The sequence below is a fragment of the Mandrillus leucophaeus genome, unplaced genomic scaffold (genome assembly GCF_000951045.1).
Source record: "Mandrillus leucophaeus isolate KB7577 unplaced genomic scaffold, Mleu.le_1.0 Scaffold464, whole genome shotgun sequence".
In the NCBI taxonomy this organism is placed as follows: Eukaryota; Metazoa; Chordata; class Mammalia; order Primates; family Cercopithecidae; genus Mandrillus; species Mandrillus leucophaeus.
The window spans coordinates 2,280,222-2,299,705 of record NW_012104965.1 but is presented as its reverse complement, the minus strand read 5'-3'; the positions used below and the strand labels follow the sequence as shown (position 1 = coordinate 2,299,705).

The 19,484-nt window shown below is 42.7% G+C and overlaps 1 protein-coding gene across 1 annotated transcript in view; it reads left to right on the top strand.

Moving 5' to 3' along the window:
- The window catches only part of WLS (wntless Wnt ligand secretion mediator), a 108,359-nt gene extending 89,393 nt beyond the window's left edge, over window positions 1-18,966 (top strand). Inside the window, exons 11-12 of the mRNA XM_011994999.1 lie at window positions 6,275-6,428; window positions 18,025-18,966. Coding sequence (XP_011850389.1) covers window positions 6,275-6,428; window positions 18,025-18,134 — 264 coding nt within the window. The 3' untranslated portion in view covers window positions 18,135-18,966. The remainder of the gene's footprint in view (window positions 1-6,274; window positions 6,429-18,024) is intronic.
- Window positions 18,967-19,484: the final 518 nt, after the last annotated feature.

Here is a 19,484-nt window from a genome sequence, read left to right as displayed (position 1 = left end):
CCTTATACAATCCATCAGCTATTCCTTGTAATAATTATATTGCCACTTAAATATGAAACGTAATTCAGAAGTCCCTTTGATAGCATCTTGTCTTTTTACTGGTTATTTCCAAAACTCAAAATTTTGCTATACTTGAAAATCTCAACAATGATAATAATTTAAAAATATTCATAACTTGTTTTGAAGGGTGGGAAGTACTCTTGAAGTCTAATATATCTATTATTCATTTGAGCATCACGGAAATCCTGCAAGGTAAGTAGGGCAGGAATTGTTATCCTAGATTGCTAGAATATGATATCTAATAGCTTTGGAGAAAGTTTTCATTAATGCTGTTTTCTAGCTGGATGGATTACTTAACAGTTCTAAGGTTTAGTTTTCTTATCTGCAAAATAAATATAACAGTAGACCCACAGAAGGCTGCTGTAATGATCACATGAAGTAATATTTACAAAGAGGGATGCATTCTGAGAAATGCGTCATTATGTGAGTTCCTCATTAAGGGAACATCGTAGAGTGTACTTACACAAACCTAGATGGTATCGCTTGCTACATACCTAGGCTATATGGTGTAACCTATTGCTCCTAGGCTACTAACCTGTACAGTATGTTCCTCTACTGACCACTGCAGGCAATTGTAACACAATGGTCAGTATTTGTATATTTCAAACATATCTAAACATAGAAAAATACAGAAAAAATATGGTGTTATAATCTTACAGGACCACCATCATGTATGTGGTCTGTTGTTGACTAAACCATCATTGTGGCAACCAAATGTAATTAGCAGAGCACCTGGCACATTGTAAGCATGAATAGTTGTGTTCTTATGAATAGCAAGAAGGTTGAATGTCTTTCTTGTCAAAGGACGTGCAATAAGTTAAGAGATCAGAACCCAGTCCATCTGACTCTTTTGCCAGTGCTTTGTCATTTAGCCAAAATGGAGGATTTCAGCAGTGCAGATAGTCTCTTAGGACATGACTTGCTCCATTGTGCTAGGAAGTTTCCCTAGTACAGGGACTCCTAACCATTTTTGTATATGGACCCCTATAGCAACCTGATGAAGGCTATGAGTCTCCTCTTAGAATGTTTTCTAATAAGTAAAATAAAATACTTTGAATTTCAAAGGGAATCATCTCTATACATTATATGTAATATATATTTACAGTAAAACATGCTACAGGTATATTACAGATTTATATCTACAACTGTAATTGATGTGAAAATATGATTCCTATTGAGAAAATCACAGTAGTACTAACACTATTGGGATTTTTCTGCATCTGTAATTGAAGTAAACATTATCTTTCAGTTAGAGACTAGTGAAAATAAAGATACAATTTTTTCTATTCTAGTTTATGGACCCCTTAAATTCTATCCAAGGACACCCAAGGGGACCCCAAGTTTGGAGCCTCTAGAGCCCTGTTGTTGGCTGTGCCACTGGGGAGTGTTAGCGTTGCTAGCTCCACTGAGGTTGAAATGAACATGGAAAAAATAAAACTGATATACATATATGTCTTTGTAAGTTCTGTTCACCACATCTGCTTTGACCTATAACACTGCCGGGTTTGTATCAGGTTGTTTGTTTATAAAACCTTGGAAACTTCGCTTTCCACTCCACTCTGAAAGAGTTTTTTATTCTACCAGCTAAGGCTCAAACATCCATATTCCAACAAGAGTGTCTGAGGCCTGACTTCTCCCGTGGCTGTTCCCTCCTATGACAAAAATGCTTTTCAGTTCCTCCAGTCCCTCCGTAGTGCACAGTGGCACTTGACACAGCCAGGTCTGCAAGGCTGAGAGGGCACGGAGCACTTCCTTGGAGAAACAGAATCTCAAGGAAGATGGGTTGAGACATAAAAGGCAATTTCAAGATATGTTTTCAGGAAGGCAGAAAGAAGGGTGCTTTTGGTCCTAAGGCCACACACAGGTCCTTATGCCAATTTGGGAAGCTGACGTCATTCTCCCCACACTGCCTCATGTATGTCTTACCTCTGTGGGGAGTGCCTTCCACCTGAAGTCAAGAAGGACTGATCCCTGAAGCAGCTGCGTGTTGCCAGGATTTAACCTTGTACATGGTTTAATTAGTGTACTTCTTACAGCAAAGGAAGCCATCTTCCAAGGAGCATAGTTTGTGGCTTTTCTGTGGAGAAAAAGATTAATATTCTATTGCCTCAGTATTTTCTAATACAGCTTCAGCCTGTGGCTGGCTTTTTATATCTGCTGCGACAGTCGGCCCGGAGTGGATTTCAACTCTAAGGGGGTAGCAATGAGGCCTTTTGAATTCCATTAGCTCCTCACATTCCTCCTGCTGGGTTTTTTTTTAAAGATTTATTTATAGACATCTAAGACGTTTTCCGGCATAACTCTCAGTGTCCCAGGTACTGTATTAATATAGTCATCAGAGGATTTATTTTTTAATGTCATTTTGGAATGTCAGAGCAATGAGCTCACCTGAAAGGAAACCTATTGGGTAACTTTTTGAAATGGATCCCAGCCTTAGGTAAAAGGAATGTATTAAAACCCCCATTATACTCTCGGGCTTGCTGTGGGAGAGCTTGCATTTAAGCCTCATGAAATATAATGCGAGGGGATCTCGCCAGGATATTGAAGCTCTGAGGCCAGGAATGAAAGGCGACGGGAAGCTGTGGAATGCAGTGACCTTGAGGCTTTGTAGCTGGGTACTGAGGTGCAGTCTTTTAATGCCTGCCATTTTAATGGCCTCAGTCATAGCAACCAAGAGATGGTACATCGCAGTCTGGTATTTCAGCCCCTTCCCTCTGGAAAATAAAGAGGTGTTCCATTTAGAGGTGGCAGCAGTAGGGAACAGAAGTGCAGTGCAGGGGAGAAGGTCACCGACCTTCATTAAGGGGACCCCCAGGTGCCTGACATTCAGGTCAAGCCACATGCAGCAAACTCCCAGAGAGCCTGTCCCCAGCTCTTTTGTGTGTGTGTGATCACTTCATTCTGTTACTTACAGAGGAAATGTTTCCGGTAAGAGAGCCTGGGTCTGGGATTTGGAAATCTTGTTGTTAAGTGGAATGTTGGTTGTCAAGACTACTGGGTGTAAAGGGATTTGACCTTCACTTGGCTCCAGGGGTATAATTGGGTGGTTTCACACAAAAGTAAATTGTTCAAATGTAAAATCAGGAAAAACAGGGACTTTTAGAAAGAAGACTTACGCAGAAGGTGAGATTTGGGAATTTTTTTTGGTGGGGGAGTTTTGGCAGAGGGGGCTGGGGCTACCTGATTTTTCTCTCAAAGTTAAAAGGGGGAGACTGTTACCTCCGCCTTGGCATTAGTATGATTTTGGATTTACAAGGCCTGCTCTGTTGAGGCCGCTTATTGTGGTACATATTGGTGGGAATGTGCTCAGAGCTGAGGATGTCTCAGGCATGAATAATTGGGAGAGGAGAGGGAAAAACAAGCTAGCCATCAAAGGGTAGAGTTACACTATCTATACCGTTTATTTCTGCAGTTCAGCTCTTTGCCCACGGCAGGAAACACCACATTTACAGATTGCACATTAAGTAGGATGTGTAGTTCTGCAATTCCACTCTAAACAATGTGTCCCAGAGCAAGTATGAGATGGGAGCAGGAGTCTGATGTTTCCTGTCAGGCTTAGTGTGTGCAAAGGCATACTATGGGCATCTCATTCCAGTGGTTCTACTGTAAGTTTTTATTTTGTTTATATATCCAATTTATTTATACCATACGTTACTATGTCCAGGATATACAGTGCATGCCATACAGATCTGAATATACAAACCTGTGTGTGTATGTTGTATTAGTAAGGTACATTATGGGCAATGAAGTGAATTTCAGAAGGAAATTTGACCTTACACAGTCGTTGCCTCATGTGCTACCTTCAGAGCAGGTGCTACCTTCAGAGATCAACCCCTGTTTAAGATAACATTCCTACCTTTGTGTTGTATAATGGTTAAGAATACCTTCTTTTGGAGTCAGAGCCATGACTCTCTGGCTGAGCAATCTTGGGCAAGATACTACATCTTTCTGTGCCACAGTTCACCCATGTGTTGAATGGAAATATTACCTACCTACCTACCTCACAGCATCATTAAGAAGACTAAATAATGTGTTTCATGTAAAAGGTTTAGTATTGTATCTGGCACATCATTAGCATGGAATAAATATGCTTATCCTTGTTATGAATACAAAAGAATCTTAGCTTTGCTAATATTTGTATTAACCACTTATTTTAAATAAATATAACAGAAAGCAATATTTTAAATGAATAACACTTTTCACATATTGGCATCTCCTCTCACTTTTAAATTCAATTATTATGACTTGCTGTGGACTGCAATATTTTCTCTTTACTTTTCAGTCAAATACTTATTAACAGTGGTTGTTTCCATCTCCACTTTCTACCTCTATTATTTGTCCTAGAGTCCCTACACATGCCTGTACTTTACCTCTGTTCATTCAACATACGTCTACTGAGCACCACTGTGTACCAGGCACACAGGTTGGTGTTTCCTTAGATGGGTCAGTCATGTCAATCCTAGCAAGAATCAATGTCACTAAAATTGTCAATACTGAGTATTTCCAACTTCTGTCACAGGAAGTAGGGTCTCTTACTGGCCCTTCCCTGAGCTGAAGAGTCCACTGCCTTAACAGAGTAGAAGAGCTGCCATATTGCCATATTCTCTCTTGTAGCTAGGAAGGATGGCAGCCTAGCCTCCCTCCTTCATCACATACAGAAGAGTTCTCTGTGTTATGACAGCAGGTACATGTATTTCTGGAAACTATCTTAATGCTTTATTTTCATTTCCATTATATGCAGTAAAAATCATAAGATGCTCTAAGTAACATAGTTTTTATAAAGTTAGCATATTCTGCACTTAAAAGTAAGGAGAGCAACATTTGGAGACATTTCTAAGAAGTCCTAAGTAGCTTGAATGCTGGTAGATTGTCCTAAAATTAGTAATGGTTATGAAATCCTTCTTTGCCAAAAAATACTCTGGGCATTTTATATAAAATGCATTATTTTCCAAAATAAATAAGAGTTCATAATGGTGGTTTGTTTATGAGTCACAAAAAGTGAAGAATTATGTGTCACCAAGGCCAAACTAAAACTGCCGAGTCTATAATTGGTTAATGTGGTTAACTGACACTCCTGGTCTTTCAGAAGAAAATACCTATACTTAGACCTTAATTTGGCCTAGGGCCCCAAATGGGTTATGGATTATACAGAAGATAATGAACACAGACCCACTGTATCATAAACAGGCAATGAAATCCACCTGCTTGTGAAAGTTCTTAACATTTCAATCCAGCCTGCCATCTTACAATTTAAAAGTGATTCCTAGAGAAGGTTTATACAATGCAGCCTCATTCGGCTGTCAAAGGAACATTTATCCAATACTTTCTTCTATTTCCATTTTAAGTATCCTGTAGTAAGCAGAAGTGGTCAAAATCATTTCATTTGTGTCAGAGCTGGGAACAAATTAGTCACCCAGCTCAGCAGCTCTGTTGACAGTTCTTAGTGTAATCCATATATCTTTAGGCAGCCCTTAAGACAATTACCAAATCATTAACACAGACAAAAACAGCTTCAAAACATCTCTTGCAGAATTTCAAAGCATATGAAAGCTTCATAATTATCTTCATGAGTGGCTTACTTCAAGTGATGTTATAGGAATAACTAATATTTACTGGGTGTTTACTGTATGCCAGGCAGTTTCTAGAAATATTTTTCTTAATTCTCTTCAATAACCTGTAAGCTTTTATTTTACACTTACGGACACTGAAGTTCTGAAGTTTCGGGTCTTCATCTTGTCTTACATTAAGCAGAGTGAATGGTAGACACTGGATTTGAAATAATCTATGGTGCATCAGGTCCTAAAGACATGGCAGCAAAGAGAACTGGTCTCTGCCTGCAGGGAATTGACATCTAGCTGGGAAGACAGACAGCAGAGGAGGAATTAAAACTGTGAATAAGTGATGGGCTCAAACACAGTTTGTTTAACTTAGGGATAGCAATGAATTGCTGTTTTTAGGAAGAGACACTCCCTAGGTGATACTAATGTGTAGCCAAGGTAAGGACCACTGTGCCTGACACATAGCTAGAGAACCTTCAGTTGACCTTAATTTTTACTGAAATGATTCAGATTAAAATATGGAGTCTTACATGGCCCTTCATGTTTCCCATATGTAGAAGAGACTTGGTTTTCATGTTGGCTGGTTCCTTTATTGGTGTTACGTTTCTTCTGTTTCTTCTCTGTTTCAATTGAATGTCACCATCCTTTCTCCGTAGGTAACGGAAGGCCATTGGAAATGGGGCGGCGTCACAGTCCAAGTGAACAGTGCCTTTTTCACGGGCATCTATGGGATGTGGAACCTGTATGTCTTCGCTCTGATGTTCTTGTATGCACCGTCACATAAAAACTATGGAGAAGACCAGTCCAATGGTGAGTTTCTGTCTCTTTAGAACAGCTTAAGTCAGGATAAATAGGCTTCTGTCTTTACGAGATTTAAGTGGCTAAAGCTCTGAGATTTCCAGTGAAGCTTTCCCTCCAAGTATACTCCTCGCACTGGGAGACAGTGAATGAGCACCCAGGGGACTCAGGGCCATAAGACAAAAAGCCCACACAAGCCAGATCTTTAAGTCCTCATTTTTAAATCTCTAAAATACATTGAGAATATTGCATGCTAGTCTAAAATATGTCTTGATTTTAGTACAAGAGTCAAATTTGCTTTCTTTACATTTTTGAGCACAATTGACTGTTGGAAACTATGCCATGTTTATTCCTCCCATTTGAGAAGCAGAATCCTAAGATACCAGGTGGAGGGAGTCTGGGCCCTGAGAGCTGAAGATGGAACAGGCTTCATTTTTCTTCTGCCCATTTTTCTTCAAGGTGATTTTCTGATGTATGTCTAAACCGATAGCTATTCTCCTGTCCCCAGAATCTTCCTGTCCTTTAGTGCTGGTGTGTGCTGCCTTTTTATATCTTATAATCACGGAGCACTGAGACGTGGATGCTGCAAGTAGCCTTAGAGAATCCAGTCATTTTATAGATAAAGAAACTGAGGCCTAGAGAAGGGAAGCTCTTGCTCAAGGTTTCTTCACTAGCCACAGCAGACAGAAATGATTAACACTGTCTAGGCCAGTGCTGTTAACAGGTAACAGGTGGCCTGATAAACAACTGATCTAGTAGATGCTTTTTCTGTTTGGCTTCAGCCTTATTCCTCATTCCTTCTCTTTTTACACCTGCTTTACTCTACCCATGTACTTACTATTCCCCAAACATAGGAAGCCCTTTCTCAAATTAGTGCTCTAGTGCCTTTCACTCTGCCTTGCAGTGGAAACCAGGGTAGCAGCCCCCCAGAGCCAAGGGTTGGCCTCACTTTTAGGAAGTACTCAGTGAGTGTGTGTTGCATGAGTGGACTGCACATTCTACCTCCATCTGGGACTAATGAAACTCTACTCTTCTTTTGGGCCCAGTCAAAATGCAGCATCTTCTTTAACACCTATTCCCAATCACCCCAATTAGAATCCAGCAAATGACATTCAATGGAATATTGTCTCCATGATATGTTGATAAATTTAGGTAGTCAAACATGCTTGAGAATGATTGAGTTGATCGGCACTAATAAGACTTTACACTGCAATATATGTCAATGCCTTTAGTACATTAATTTATACTGTCAGTCTTTATAAAGCGGAGGGCAGTAACAGCATTTTCCAGAATTATTAGATCATTTGGCCCTGGCACCCTTTCTTCAGGCAGTGTATCTCTTGAAACTGTTGTCCTAAGGAATATGCCTAGGGGATCGTGAGTTTACTTTCCACATGACATTCACTGTGTAGAGGTGGCAGATGAGTCGTCTGTGCCTTTATGCTCCTGCTGGACCATCGACTCCTTCAGGGCAAGGACTAGTTCTTAAGGATACTTTTAAAATGTTGAGTGAATTAATGCTTTAGAAGTAAGAGTTCTAGATTAGCCTTCAGTGATCTTGTGGGGAGAAGGGATGGGGGTAGTAACTTGAGAGATGAGATGAAGAGGAGCAGGAGAAGAAGGCATCTGTGCGGGGGGTCAAGGGATGTTGAGTGGTCTCAGTCACCGTCTGTCTTCATCCTATATTTGCCATATCCATGCGAGAGCATGCTGGACATGAGTTTCCCTCACCCCTTGACCTCTTTGGAGTAGACATATTGTCACAATCAGTTTCAAACCCATCTCTGGTCTAAGGTGAGAATACAGAGCATTTACTTACCTACCCCCTGCCCAACTTTGATTTGACTGTTTTGCTAGAAGGCTTGTGAGCTAGGCAGCCTTCTTCCTTTCCATTTCTGGTAAAAACACCACTTGGTGTTTTTACACTGCCGGGCTTGTGGACAAGAATCTTGATTTCATTCCATGGTCATCCTGTGGGACATTGGAGGAAACCATGTGGCCTTGTCCTTGATGTGAGTAGGTAGAGTTTCTACCTTCCAGAGAAATACCACTTAAAGCAATGGCTGGCCTTCTGGATGATGGAATGATAATACCAGTGGGAAATAATGATCAAGTATTGACTGTGTGCTACAGCACTTTATGTACATAAATTCTTTTGCTTGTTTTTATTGTGTGACTGCTGGCAAACCACTTAACCCTCTGTGTACCACTGCTCCCAAATGTAAGTGATCTCCTAAAGTCCTTTTGAACTATGAATTTCTATGGTTAGGCTGTGTGCAATGGCTCACACCTGTAGCCCTAGCACTTTGGGAGGCCAAGGCTGGAGGGTTTCTTGAGCCCAGAAGTTTGAGACCAGCCTAGGCAACATAGTGAAACCCCATCTCTACAAAAACAAAACAAAACAAAAAACAAAAAAGTCAGGCATGGTGGTATGCACCTGTAGTTCCAGATATTCAGGAGGCTGAGGCAGAAGGATCCCTCGAGCTCAAGGGGTTTGAGGCTGCAGTAAGCCATGATTGCACCACTGTACTCTAGCCGCCTAGGTGATAGAGGAGGCCCTGTCTCAACAAAAAAAAAAAAAAAAAAAGAAAGAAAAGAAAAGAAAATCCATGGTTGTCCTTCTTCCTATTAGCAGGGAAGGGGCAGAAGAATACCTCTTGCCACTAATTGGCAGCCTGGGGGTGATATTTGTCATAGGTGAGGGATTTCCAAACATTGGTGAGAATGTGTCCACCCTACACAGTAGCTGCTCTCCTAGGCTTGAAATGTTGTAGTTGAGAAAAGCACTTGACTCTCCCTCATCAGAGTTTTTCACTGAAGACAGCTTGATCTGTAATTTCATGGAAAACTTGCCAATAATTCTCAACAAGAGGTCATATCGCCTGAATCCATTGCTAAGGGGGTGTTTTTAAATGTTCATAGTTGTTTTGGTTGGTCACTATAACTGGGATATGCCTTTGACATTTAGTGTCCAGATTCTAGGGGGTGCTATTAAATGTTGTTCAATAGGCAAAAAAGACTCATCATAAAGAAATGTCCTGCCTGAAATGCCAAGTAGAACCTCTGTTAAAAAACATTCTTCAAGCAGTTTAGTGGGCAAACTTTCTGGGGACCATATGCTCATCCTAAACACAGAAGTCGTAAGATTTAGCAGTTCTCCTTTGGTAACATGATCATCTGTGACTTCCCAGCACCCCTGTGAGCCCCTGGCAGCTTGTGAGCCCTTCCCTTTCCTGCATGGTGCTGTGACCTTGTGCATTTGGAAGGGGTCTCTTCCATGTTGGGCACTCTGCTCACTTTTCTTCTCTATTTTGTTTCACTTTTCATCTCTTCATCTGCCACCAGATCACACAATGTTATCTTAGGAATTTCAGAGCGTTTGCCAAGATTTCGAAGTTCCTTGGAAAGACCTGGCTTGGAATATTATGTGGAAACCTCAAAGATGAACTCTTGCAAGGAAGGATACATGTGTCTTTACATTTCTTTGAGTCTCTGGATGGCATTCCTTCTCCACCTCCAGCATTCCCACGCTCTTTTTCCATTTTCATGGGAAGCTTTTATTTTTAAGTTGGCTTTGGCCTTTCCCACGCTATTTCTTTCTCTCCTTTGCTTTGAAGCTTCAGAGCTAGGAATTCAGATCTCTTGGTACAGAGAGTGAATCCCAGGTGTGTGGGGCTTCAGCCTTCGTTAGATGGATCCTGGACGGAGCACAGACAAGCAGTTTCTGATACCAAAGGCAATAAGAAAAGGGAAAGAATCTTTGATGGAGGTTGTTTGGTATGTGAGTTGGAGGGCCATGCCAAGTGTCAGGAGGAAGTAGAAGTGGGTAGGAAGGAAATGGAATCATTGAGCATTTCACGATAAGACTTTTTCTTCTCTCTTTTGGTCATAGAATGGACAGAGAAGAACAAAGTGGGCCACAGGTTCAAGACAACATCACTTTCCAAAGAGCATTTTCTTGTGTATTTCTGTTTCTCTTTCATAGTGTGGATCAGAAAGTGACCCTTTACAAATGAGCCCCTGAGCCCCTCAGTACTTAGCTCACACATCATACCTTAATTCCTTAGTACTTAGCCTTTGCCATCATACACATCTAGATGTGTATAAGAGACAGCCTCAGTACTTAGCTCACACATCATACCTTAATTCCTTAGTACTTAGCCTTTGCCATCTTGAATAAGATGGAGTGAAGCTCAAAGGAGTGGCAGAAACCTAGTCCTTGCTCTCAAGGAGGCTTCAGCCTGGTCTGGGGTACAAGATTTCCTCATCTACCTCTTGAAAGGTGGCAGGACAACTCCACGCTGGAGTGTTTGCACCAGCAGATAGGTGCTGTGGGATTGTGGTGCCACATTCTTTATAGCCACAGGCTTTCATGGACTTCCCCTGGGTTCCTTCCTGTTGGTTGGTGGACCACAGTGGCAGTGAATATCCAAACTCATTCACATTAATCATTTTATTTATATATACGTAGAATTAGATGTGTAATCATTTAATGGATATATGTGTGTCTGAGTGTGCACACAGACACACACATGCACATATAGATTTTTAAATTTAGCAAAGATATTTTAGTTACTTTTCCTTCAAGGAACACTTGTATTTTCTGCCCTGGTGCTGCTGTTGCTGTTGCTGCTGCTGCCTTTTCATGACAGTTTTCTTTTTACCTGTTGCCATAACCAATTTGTGAATCATTCTGGATGTCTTCCCAGGCAGATATGAATTGCAGCAGGCTAAAGTGAACCCTCTGCTCGGAGCAGAAATACCACCTCCCAGGGCTCCAGCAGCAAAGCTCTGCACACATGAAAAACTGTCCAAACCCACTCAACCACAATTCAGGTGGGAATAAGAAGCTGGAGCTGCTTATGAAGTCAGACAACTCTTGATAATAGCTTTGATTTTTGTGTTCTTTTGATTATAAAATTCTTGTCAGAATGTTTTAAAAAAAGAAGTGAGACATAGAATTCCCAACTAGATGACTGTGGCAGAGGGAACACCAAGACGCCCTCACTGCCACCATTCCCTCCTATTTCTGTTCACGCTGAGCATTTGCTGTCTAATGCGCCCACTCTGCTGGGAGCAAAAGCGGCAATGCTGGTTCCGTGTCTTGGCAGCTAGCTACTGTGTGATGTCAGTTTTACTTCTGGAGGCTTCTGAGGTCTCCTGCCCCTTGTTTCACAGGAAAGATGGCTTTGGCTTTTGTTGCCTCAGTAAAGGGCTGGATTAAGTCCTGAGGCCCTGACAGTGGTCGCCCCCTTTTATTGAAGCCATCCCCCTGATTTTACATTAGATGATCTGCCCATGGCCAACTGGGCTTCTTGATGTCTGAGCACTGATGGGATTGGTCTGTCACATGGGCTGGACCCAGACCTTAAAGCAGGTCTTGAAAGCCTTTCCCCATTCCCCAGTGAAGGTGGGAACCAAGTGATGGACCGTCACCAGCCTGGCACCCCTTGCTCAGCTGTTTGTAGTCAGGTGTCTTCTGTCCCCTGCCTCTCCCAGGGCTATTGCTCTGCCAGTGACCTGACCTGTCCTGGCCCAGTCAATTAAAATCATTTTTTCTGAGTCTTAGAATTCTTGTCACCCCACCATGATAGGGACATCTCAGTTACCTTCTTGGGAAGAACCTTCATCTTCCTAAATGTTTGCTAGAGTTGCTATACGAATACTACAGACGGGGTGTCCTAAACAACAGAAGCTTAATTTTTGACAGTTCTGGAAGTTAGTCTGAGATCAAGGTATCACCAACGCTGGTTTCTTCTGAGACCTCTCTCTCTGATTTGTAGATAGATACTTTCTCCCTGTGTCTTCACCTGGTCTTCCCTTTGTCTATATCTGTATTCTAATCTCCTTTTCTTTCAAAGGACACCAGTCTGTTGGAGTGGGGCCCATCCCCAATTGACCTCACTGTTACTTACTTCTTTAAGAAGGCCCTATCTTGAAACACAGTCACATTCTGAGGTTCTAGCGGTTAGAACTTCAATACATGAATTTGAGAGTTTGGGGGAGATATAGTTCAGCCTGTAACACCAAGACTTTACCCCCAAATGAAAAAGTTGTATTGTGTTCTTCTCCCACTTGCAGTTACTGCCTGGCACTAAGTGTCTGGAGGTGCTTTGGAGGTCCAGGGACAATGGCTCGCTCCAAGCCTGGAATAAATGACCTCTGGGGTTGACAGGCACTGAGAGACTGTTGGACCCAGGGTTCCTAACCCTGCCCACCAAAGCCACTCTGCCCCATCTCCCAGAAGGGATCCTCAAAGCTGAGCTATCCCAAGGCACACTTGTTTGCTAACTGAGGGTGTTTTCCTAAACGCCCATGGGGAAGAACACCAGTGCCGACATGCTAGGCTAGACTCAGCCACGCAGAGCACAGAGGAGCTGCCCTTGCCTGCACCGGGGGAATCTTTGGTGGGTGTTTTGAGCACTTACTACATACCACATACTGTCCTGGGTATTTACTTTCTTTAAAAAACCAAACAACCAAAAAAAAACAGGCCAGGCGCAGTGGCTCATGCCTGTAATCCCAGCATTTTGGGAGGCCGAGGCGGGTGGATCACACGGTCAGGAGTTCGAGACCATCCTGGTTAATGCGGTGAAACCCCATCTCTACTAAAACACACACACACACACACACACACAATTAGTTGGGCATGGTGGCATGCACCTGTAGTCCCAGTTGCTCAGGAGGCTGAGGCAGAAGAATCTCTTGAACCCAGGAGGCGGAGCTTGCAGTGAGCTGGCTCGCGTCACTCCACTCCAGCACTCCAGCCTGGGTGACAAAGCAAGACTCCATCTCAAAAAAAAAAAAAAAAACAAGAAACCTACCGTTCATCATTTTGTTATCATTTTTTCTTTTGATTAGGATCTTACTGTGTTGCTCAGGCTGGTCTCCAGCTCCAGGGCTCAAGTGATCCTCCTGCCTCTGCCTCCCAAAGTGCTGGGATTACGGAAGTGAGCCACTGCGCCAGCCACACTGTTTTGTTCTTTAACATAACAATCAACACCAAAAATATAAGGCAGACATATTCTTAAACAGTCCTTTCCATGAAAACAATTTGGCTTTACAAATACTACACTTTCCTGTTTTTCTCATTCTGCTGTGAACCAGAGACTTCATTACAAAAAGTTATCATTTGAACTTAGCTTTGAAGGTGAATAAGAGAGAGGTTCGTGTGGGCCTAGGGAAAATTCCACAAAAAAGGATAGGTCATGAATGTTCTGAACATAAGCTTTGGAGGTAGACACAGATGGTTTGGAATCTTGGCTCCAGCACACATTGTGTATGACCTTGAGAACAAATATGAACTCACGGTGTGGGAGATCCCTGGCTTTCACACTTGGGCAGTGGGGTGTTAATTTGCATTGGTAGTGGTGAGAATGGAGGTAGGTAGTCCTTATTAACATTAGAAGACCTCTAGTGGTACCTCTGATCTCTCCCGGAATCTGCAGTACAACCTCAGAATGAGCATAGCAGTTGTCATTTTTATTGAAGTGGCCACAGATACACAAACAATTGTCATTAAAATGCTGCCAGTCGTAAGAAGCAGTCTCCAGTGCATGTGCCTTTCTTCGTCCTCATTAGGCATTCCAGGCAGTTACAACCAAGCAGCAGCTACACACCTGTGGATGTGACGCCACACATATGGATGCATTGCTGTAGTCCTTTGGGATGAAATCTGTGCCAGACATTGGTCTCATTTCACAAGGTTAGGAAGAAATAAACCGTCATCCAATTGTTAATGAGCTGTGATGAATTGACATCATAACCAGGGAGAGAAATTTGAAGCATTCTTTTCTTTTTTCTTTCTCACTCTTTTTCACCCCAATAAGACACATATCACATTTTCAGAAGGGTTGTTTCTTGTCTTAGATGGGAAGAGACTTTTGAGCATGTTTGTGCACTGAGCAGGAGGAGCCAAGAGAGGGGGAAACTAACAGATGGAGCAAGACCTTGGCAGAAGTAGGAGGTGATGGAATTAGGAGGCAAGTGGAGGGATCTCCACTCAGGCTATGTTACTGCCACGTTCACACACCCATTCCCCAAGGGGGAACAGTTGGCCTTCAAGGTACAATAAAATCACATGTGAAACATAGATTTTGGTGCATGGAGTCCCATTGATCTGGGTCCTCATCCAGCACAGTAGAGAAATTAATTATGCCACAGTAGCTTCACATCATACAAGGAAACACAGGGCATGCTAAACCCCTAACAGTGCATATGGCCAATACTCATAAATAACAGCTCTCCTGTCAGTGCACTGATTTATATGCTATAAATTTGTCTGATACAAAAGTAAAGTAAATATGCTAAACAATTTATTCAAATTATTTTATATGTGGTTTTTTGTTTTGTTTTTGAGACACTCTATCACCCAGGCTGGAGTGCAGCGGCACGATGTTGACTCAATTCAACCTCCGCCTTCCGGGTTCAAACCATTCTTCTGCCTCAGCCTACTGAGTAGCTGGGACTACAGGCACGTGCCACCACACCCGGTTAATTTTTGTAATTTTAGTAGAGACAGGGTTTTGCCATGTTGACCAGGCTGGTTTGAACTCCTGACTTCAAGTGATCCACCCCCTCAGGCTCCCAAAGTGCTGGGATTACAGGTGTGAGCCACCGCACCCGGCTGTATGTGGGTATTTTTAACCGTAACGCTCTGCATGTGGACTTCATACCTCACTGGCATTCTCACTGGCTGGTGGAAACTTGAATATTTAAGAAGAGGCAGCAGAACCCAAAAGTTGAGAGCCTGCATCCTGGCACCTATTTATTTGACTCCCACATCACAATTTAGCAGCTTGGGCCTTGGGCAAGTTACTTAGCCTCTCTGTGCCTCAGTTTGTTCATCAACAGAATGGGAGTGATGGTAATAGTGCCTCTGTCTGAGGACTGCTATGAGAATTAAGTGCATTAATATTTGTACAGTATTTAGAACTGTGTCAGGCATGTGATAAGCATTATAACATAGATATCCATTTAAATAAAGAAGCCAAAGCAATTCTGGCTGTTTTTTCAAGCGATCTGTAGGATCATATGCATATTCTAGGATCTGCTAATTGGAGTCATATTTTAAGTTTAAAGCATTAACATCTTTGGTTCAAACTTGAGTAGAATTACTCTCTAGTGTCTATTTCTAAGAAGTCCTCAGGGAAAGGGATTCCTTAGGTAAACGGCTATGAGTGCTAATGGGTCCACTGGGGTCGTCAGGACTCTCTTTGAAATTTTGATGACTCACACAGACATGCAGATCATGAAACTGGCTTTGAAGTTCTGATGGCTAGCCCAGATATGCAAATCCAGACATAGCTTTGACTGAGAAATGTGAGGCCTAGATTGCTTGTGCTTGACTGAGGTGTGGACTAGATGTTGCAGCAGTGAGAACTCTTTTGTGAGCCTACTCCTCAAGTTATTGGCCTGGGAGTAGTTGCTCATTGTACAAGCAGTGGTTCAGTTTGGCCCAAAGTAGCCCAGCTAAAGCCTCTCACCAACCTTACTTGGCATCTGTGCTCTGGCAGATGAATGTGGATGTGCCGGAGGCTGGACTGATGCCCGTTTAATACCTTCTCTACCATAGTCCTGTGGATTAGACCCTTGCCAAAACAGCCCCAAATGCCTTTAGCAGTCCTCTGCAGCAGCCAATGAGCCTGCTTCTGAGGCCAGGGAATCTCCTGGGTAGAGAGCTTACAGGGTGGCATTTAATAATAGGACTTTGGGAGGCCGAGGCGGGTGGATCACAAGGTCAGGAGATCGAGACCTCGGTGAAACCCTGTCTCTACTAAAAATACAAAAAATTAGCCGGGCACCGTGGCAGGCGCCTGTAGTCCCAGCTACTCGGGAGGCTGAGGCAGGAGAATGGCGTGAACCCAGGAGACGGAGCTGGCAGTAAGCCGAGATCGCGCCACTGCACTCCAGCCTGGAGGACAGAGCGAGACTCCGTCTCAAAAAAAAAAAAAAAAAATAGGACTGATTTTGCTGTGCAGCCACAGAGAAATGGGTCTACAATGAGAAACTAGTACTACGTGGCACACGTGAAGGGAACCAGCCAAGCAGCCTGCTGGGCCAGTGGGTGGGAGTGACCTCTGGGCTTCTAAGGCCACCAGATTCATTGATGCCCAGCAGTTCTTAAATTAGTGATAAGATTATTAGTCCTAAGTGTAGGGCCAAGGTTTCTTCTAAGTTATGGTGTGGCATTTCAATGGAAAACAGCATTTAGTTACTTAATTCTGTGCTTTAAATTAGAAAAACTTCAGTTCCAGAAAACATGATACATATAATACGTGCACAATATAAAAATCACGGACACAAGTTTAACTTTCTGTTCCCCAGCACCCCTCTCCACAAACATCTGTGCGCGTATGCACCCCCACACACAGTCAAACTGAGCGTGGTTGTGATTTCCATTTTCCCTTTGTGGTTTTTACGTTCACTTGTCTTATGGCAGGTAGCAGAGTTTTCGAGGTTTCACTGAGAAATTTTTTTCTCCTACTAATTTAGAAAAGTTCAAATTATTCCATTTTAGCAGTACACTGTCCACTGATAATGAGTTCAGAACACTTGGGGCAATCCTGAGGGCAGAAGAAAATTCACAGCACGTTTCTGGCACTGTTTTTTTCCCCAGAGAATAAAGCCTCGCATTGTTGCTAGATGTGTTAGATATGGCTCCTTGCCCAATCTATGGATAGATATAAGCAGATCTTATTTGCCTTCACGTGACGTAGGTGCTTTGTAGTTTATTTTTTATTATTTTAGAGTCAAAGTCTCACTCTGTCACCCAGGTTGGAGTGAGTGGTGCAATCGTAGCTCACTGCAGCCTAGAATTCCTGCGCTCGAGTGATCCTCCTGCCTCAGCCTCCTGAGTAGCTGAGGTTACAAGTGTGAGTTACTGCACCCAGGTAATTAAAACAAAAATTTTTTTAGAGACAGGGTCTCGCTCTGTTGCCGAGGATGATCTTAAACTCCTGGCCTCAAGCAGTCCTCCTACCCCTGCTTCTCAAGTAGCTGAGATTGCAGGCCTGAGCCACTGCATCTGGCTCCTGTTTTATAGTAAATTATTCACAGCAAATGTGTTGGTGCCTGACGGACCCATCCGTTGGGAGGTGTGTTATGTTAGTTTAGCCCATCACATCAGTCTTGGCATCAGACATTCCTTTGCCAGCTCTTTTGTGAGCCTACTCCTCAACCCAGGACAATTACCTTGCCTACCTCCCAGCTTCCTCATCTGTAAGGCTGGCACGTTCATACTGCCTACTTCAGAGGGTTTCTGCGAGGATTAAAGAAGATCACTTACAAAGTGATTAGAATAGCGTCAGGCACACAGTAAATGCTCATTAAATATTAATGATTACTATGAATAATATCAGCAGTGAGCTGACTCATGTATCTTCATGACTGTCATCTGGGAGCCAAAAATGATATTTTAAAAAGTTCTGCAAAGCCCAAGTGGACAGGTTTGGAGTTAGCCCTTGTTCTGAATGTTGTGTGCCCTGGGTTTCTCTGTGTGCTCAGAATGTCAAAGAGGGCTAGCGTCAGGGCAGTTGTCCATGAGATGAAACCCAGCTTGCTTCTCCTTCCTCCTTGAACACATCTAACACAGAAAACCCTGTTTCAGGCGATCTGGGTGTCCACAGTGGGGAAGAACTCCAGCTCACCACCACTATCACCCATGTGGACGGACCCACTGAGATCTACAAGTTGACCCGCAAGGAGGCCCAGGAGTAGGAGGCTGCAGCGCCCGGCTGGGACGGTCTCTCCATACCCCAGCCCCTCTAACTAGAGCGGGGAGCATGCCAGAGAGAGCTCAATGTACAAACGATTGCCTCGTGGCTCTTAGCTGTGGTTTCTTGGACCAGCGGCATGGACATTTGTCAGTTTGCCTTCTGACGGTAGCTTTTGGAGGAAGATTCCTGCAGCCACTAATGCATTGTGTATGATAACAAAAACTCTGGTATGACACATTTTCTGTGATCATTGTTAATTAGTGACATAGTAACATCTGTAGCAGGTGGTTAGTAAACCTCATGTGGTAGGGTGGGGGGTGTATTCCTTGGGGGATGGTTTGGGCCGAATGGGGAGTGGAATATTTGACATTTTTCCTGTTTTAAATTCTAGGATAGATTTTAACATTCTTTGCAGTCCCAGTCCAAGGTAGGCTGCTGTCATAGTCTTCTCACTCCTAATCCATGACCACTGTTTTTTTCCTATTTATATCACCAGGTAGCCTACTGCGTTAATATTTAAGTTGTCAATAGGTATGTGTCCCTGTTTTGTGGCATAATATAAAATAACTGAATTTCATTAGAAGATCTATTCCACCGGGGTATTTCAGCTTTGAAACCAAATCTGTATATCTAATACTAACCAATCTGTTGGATGTGGGTTTTAAAAAATGTTTGCTAAACTACCCAAGTAGGATTTATTGTATTAAATGACCTTTGGGTCTGAAAAGCTTTTTTAACCTCTTGCTTAAAACACGTTTTATTTTGATAAGATACTTCAAATAGCCTCCAAAAGTGTAGATCCAATCATTTAAATAAACCTGTATGTCTATGCATATGTGTACATGCATACCCCCCCCTGCTCAAACTCATACACATGCATGCAGATTATTTTCCAGGTTGAACCTAGGGGTGCGTTGTTGATTGGGAAAATAGGTTTCTGAAAAACCAATAGACTTGATCATCAAATGAAAGTGTTTTGGGATAATATCTATTCCTGGAGAAAGGGTGACATTTTCTGTCCTGTGTGGTTAGCCCCCCTAGACTGGCAATGGATGCTCATATGTGTGACAACAAAGGTGGGGAAAACATCACATGCTTTAGAAGCAGAGCTGTCTCCTGCCCTATTCAGACTTTCCCCAATAGCCTTCTCATTGTATTTGAACACTTGCACTGGAGGTAGCGGAGAGAAGAAACACTGTTTCCTGTCAAAGGTCTGTGATTTAAATCTGACCTGGCTATTTCCTCACTTATATTCATAAACTTTAACTGCTTACTGGGGTCACAGTGAACATTTCCATCAGTTCATGTATATGGAAGTGTTTTATGAACAATAAGCCACATAAATGTGTTT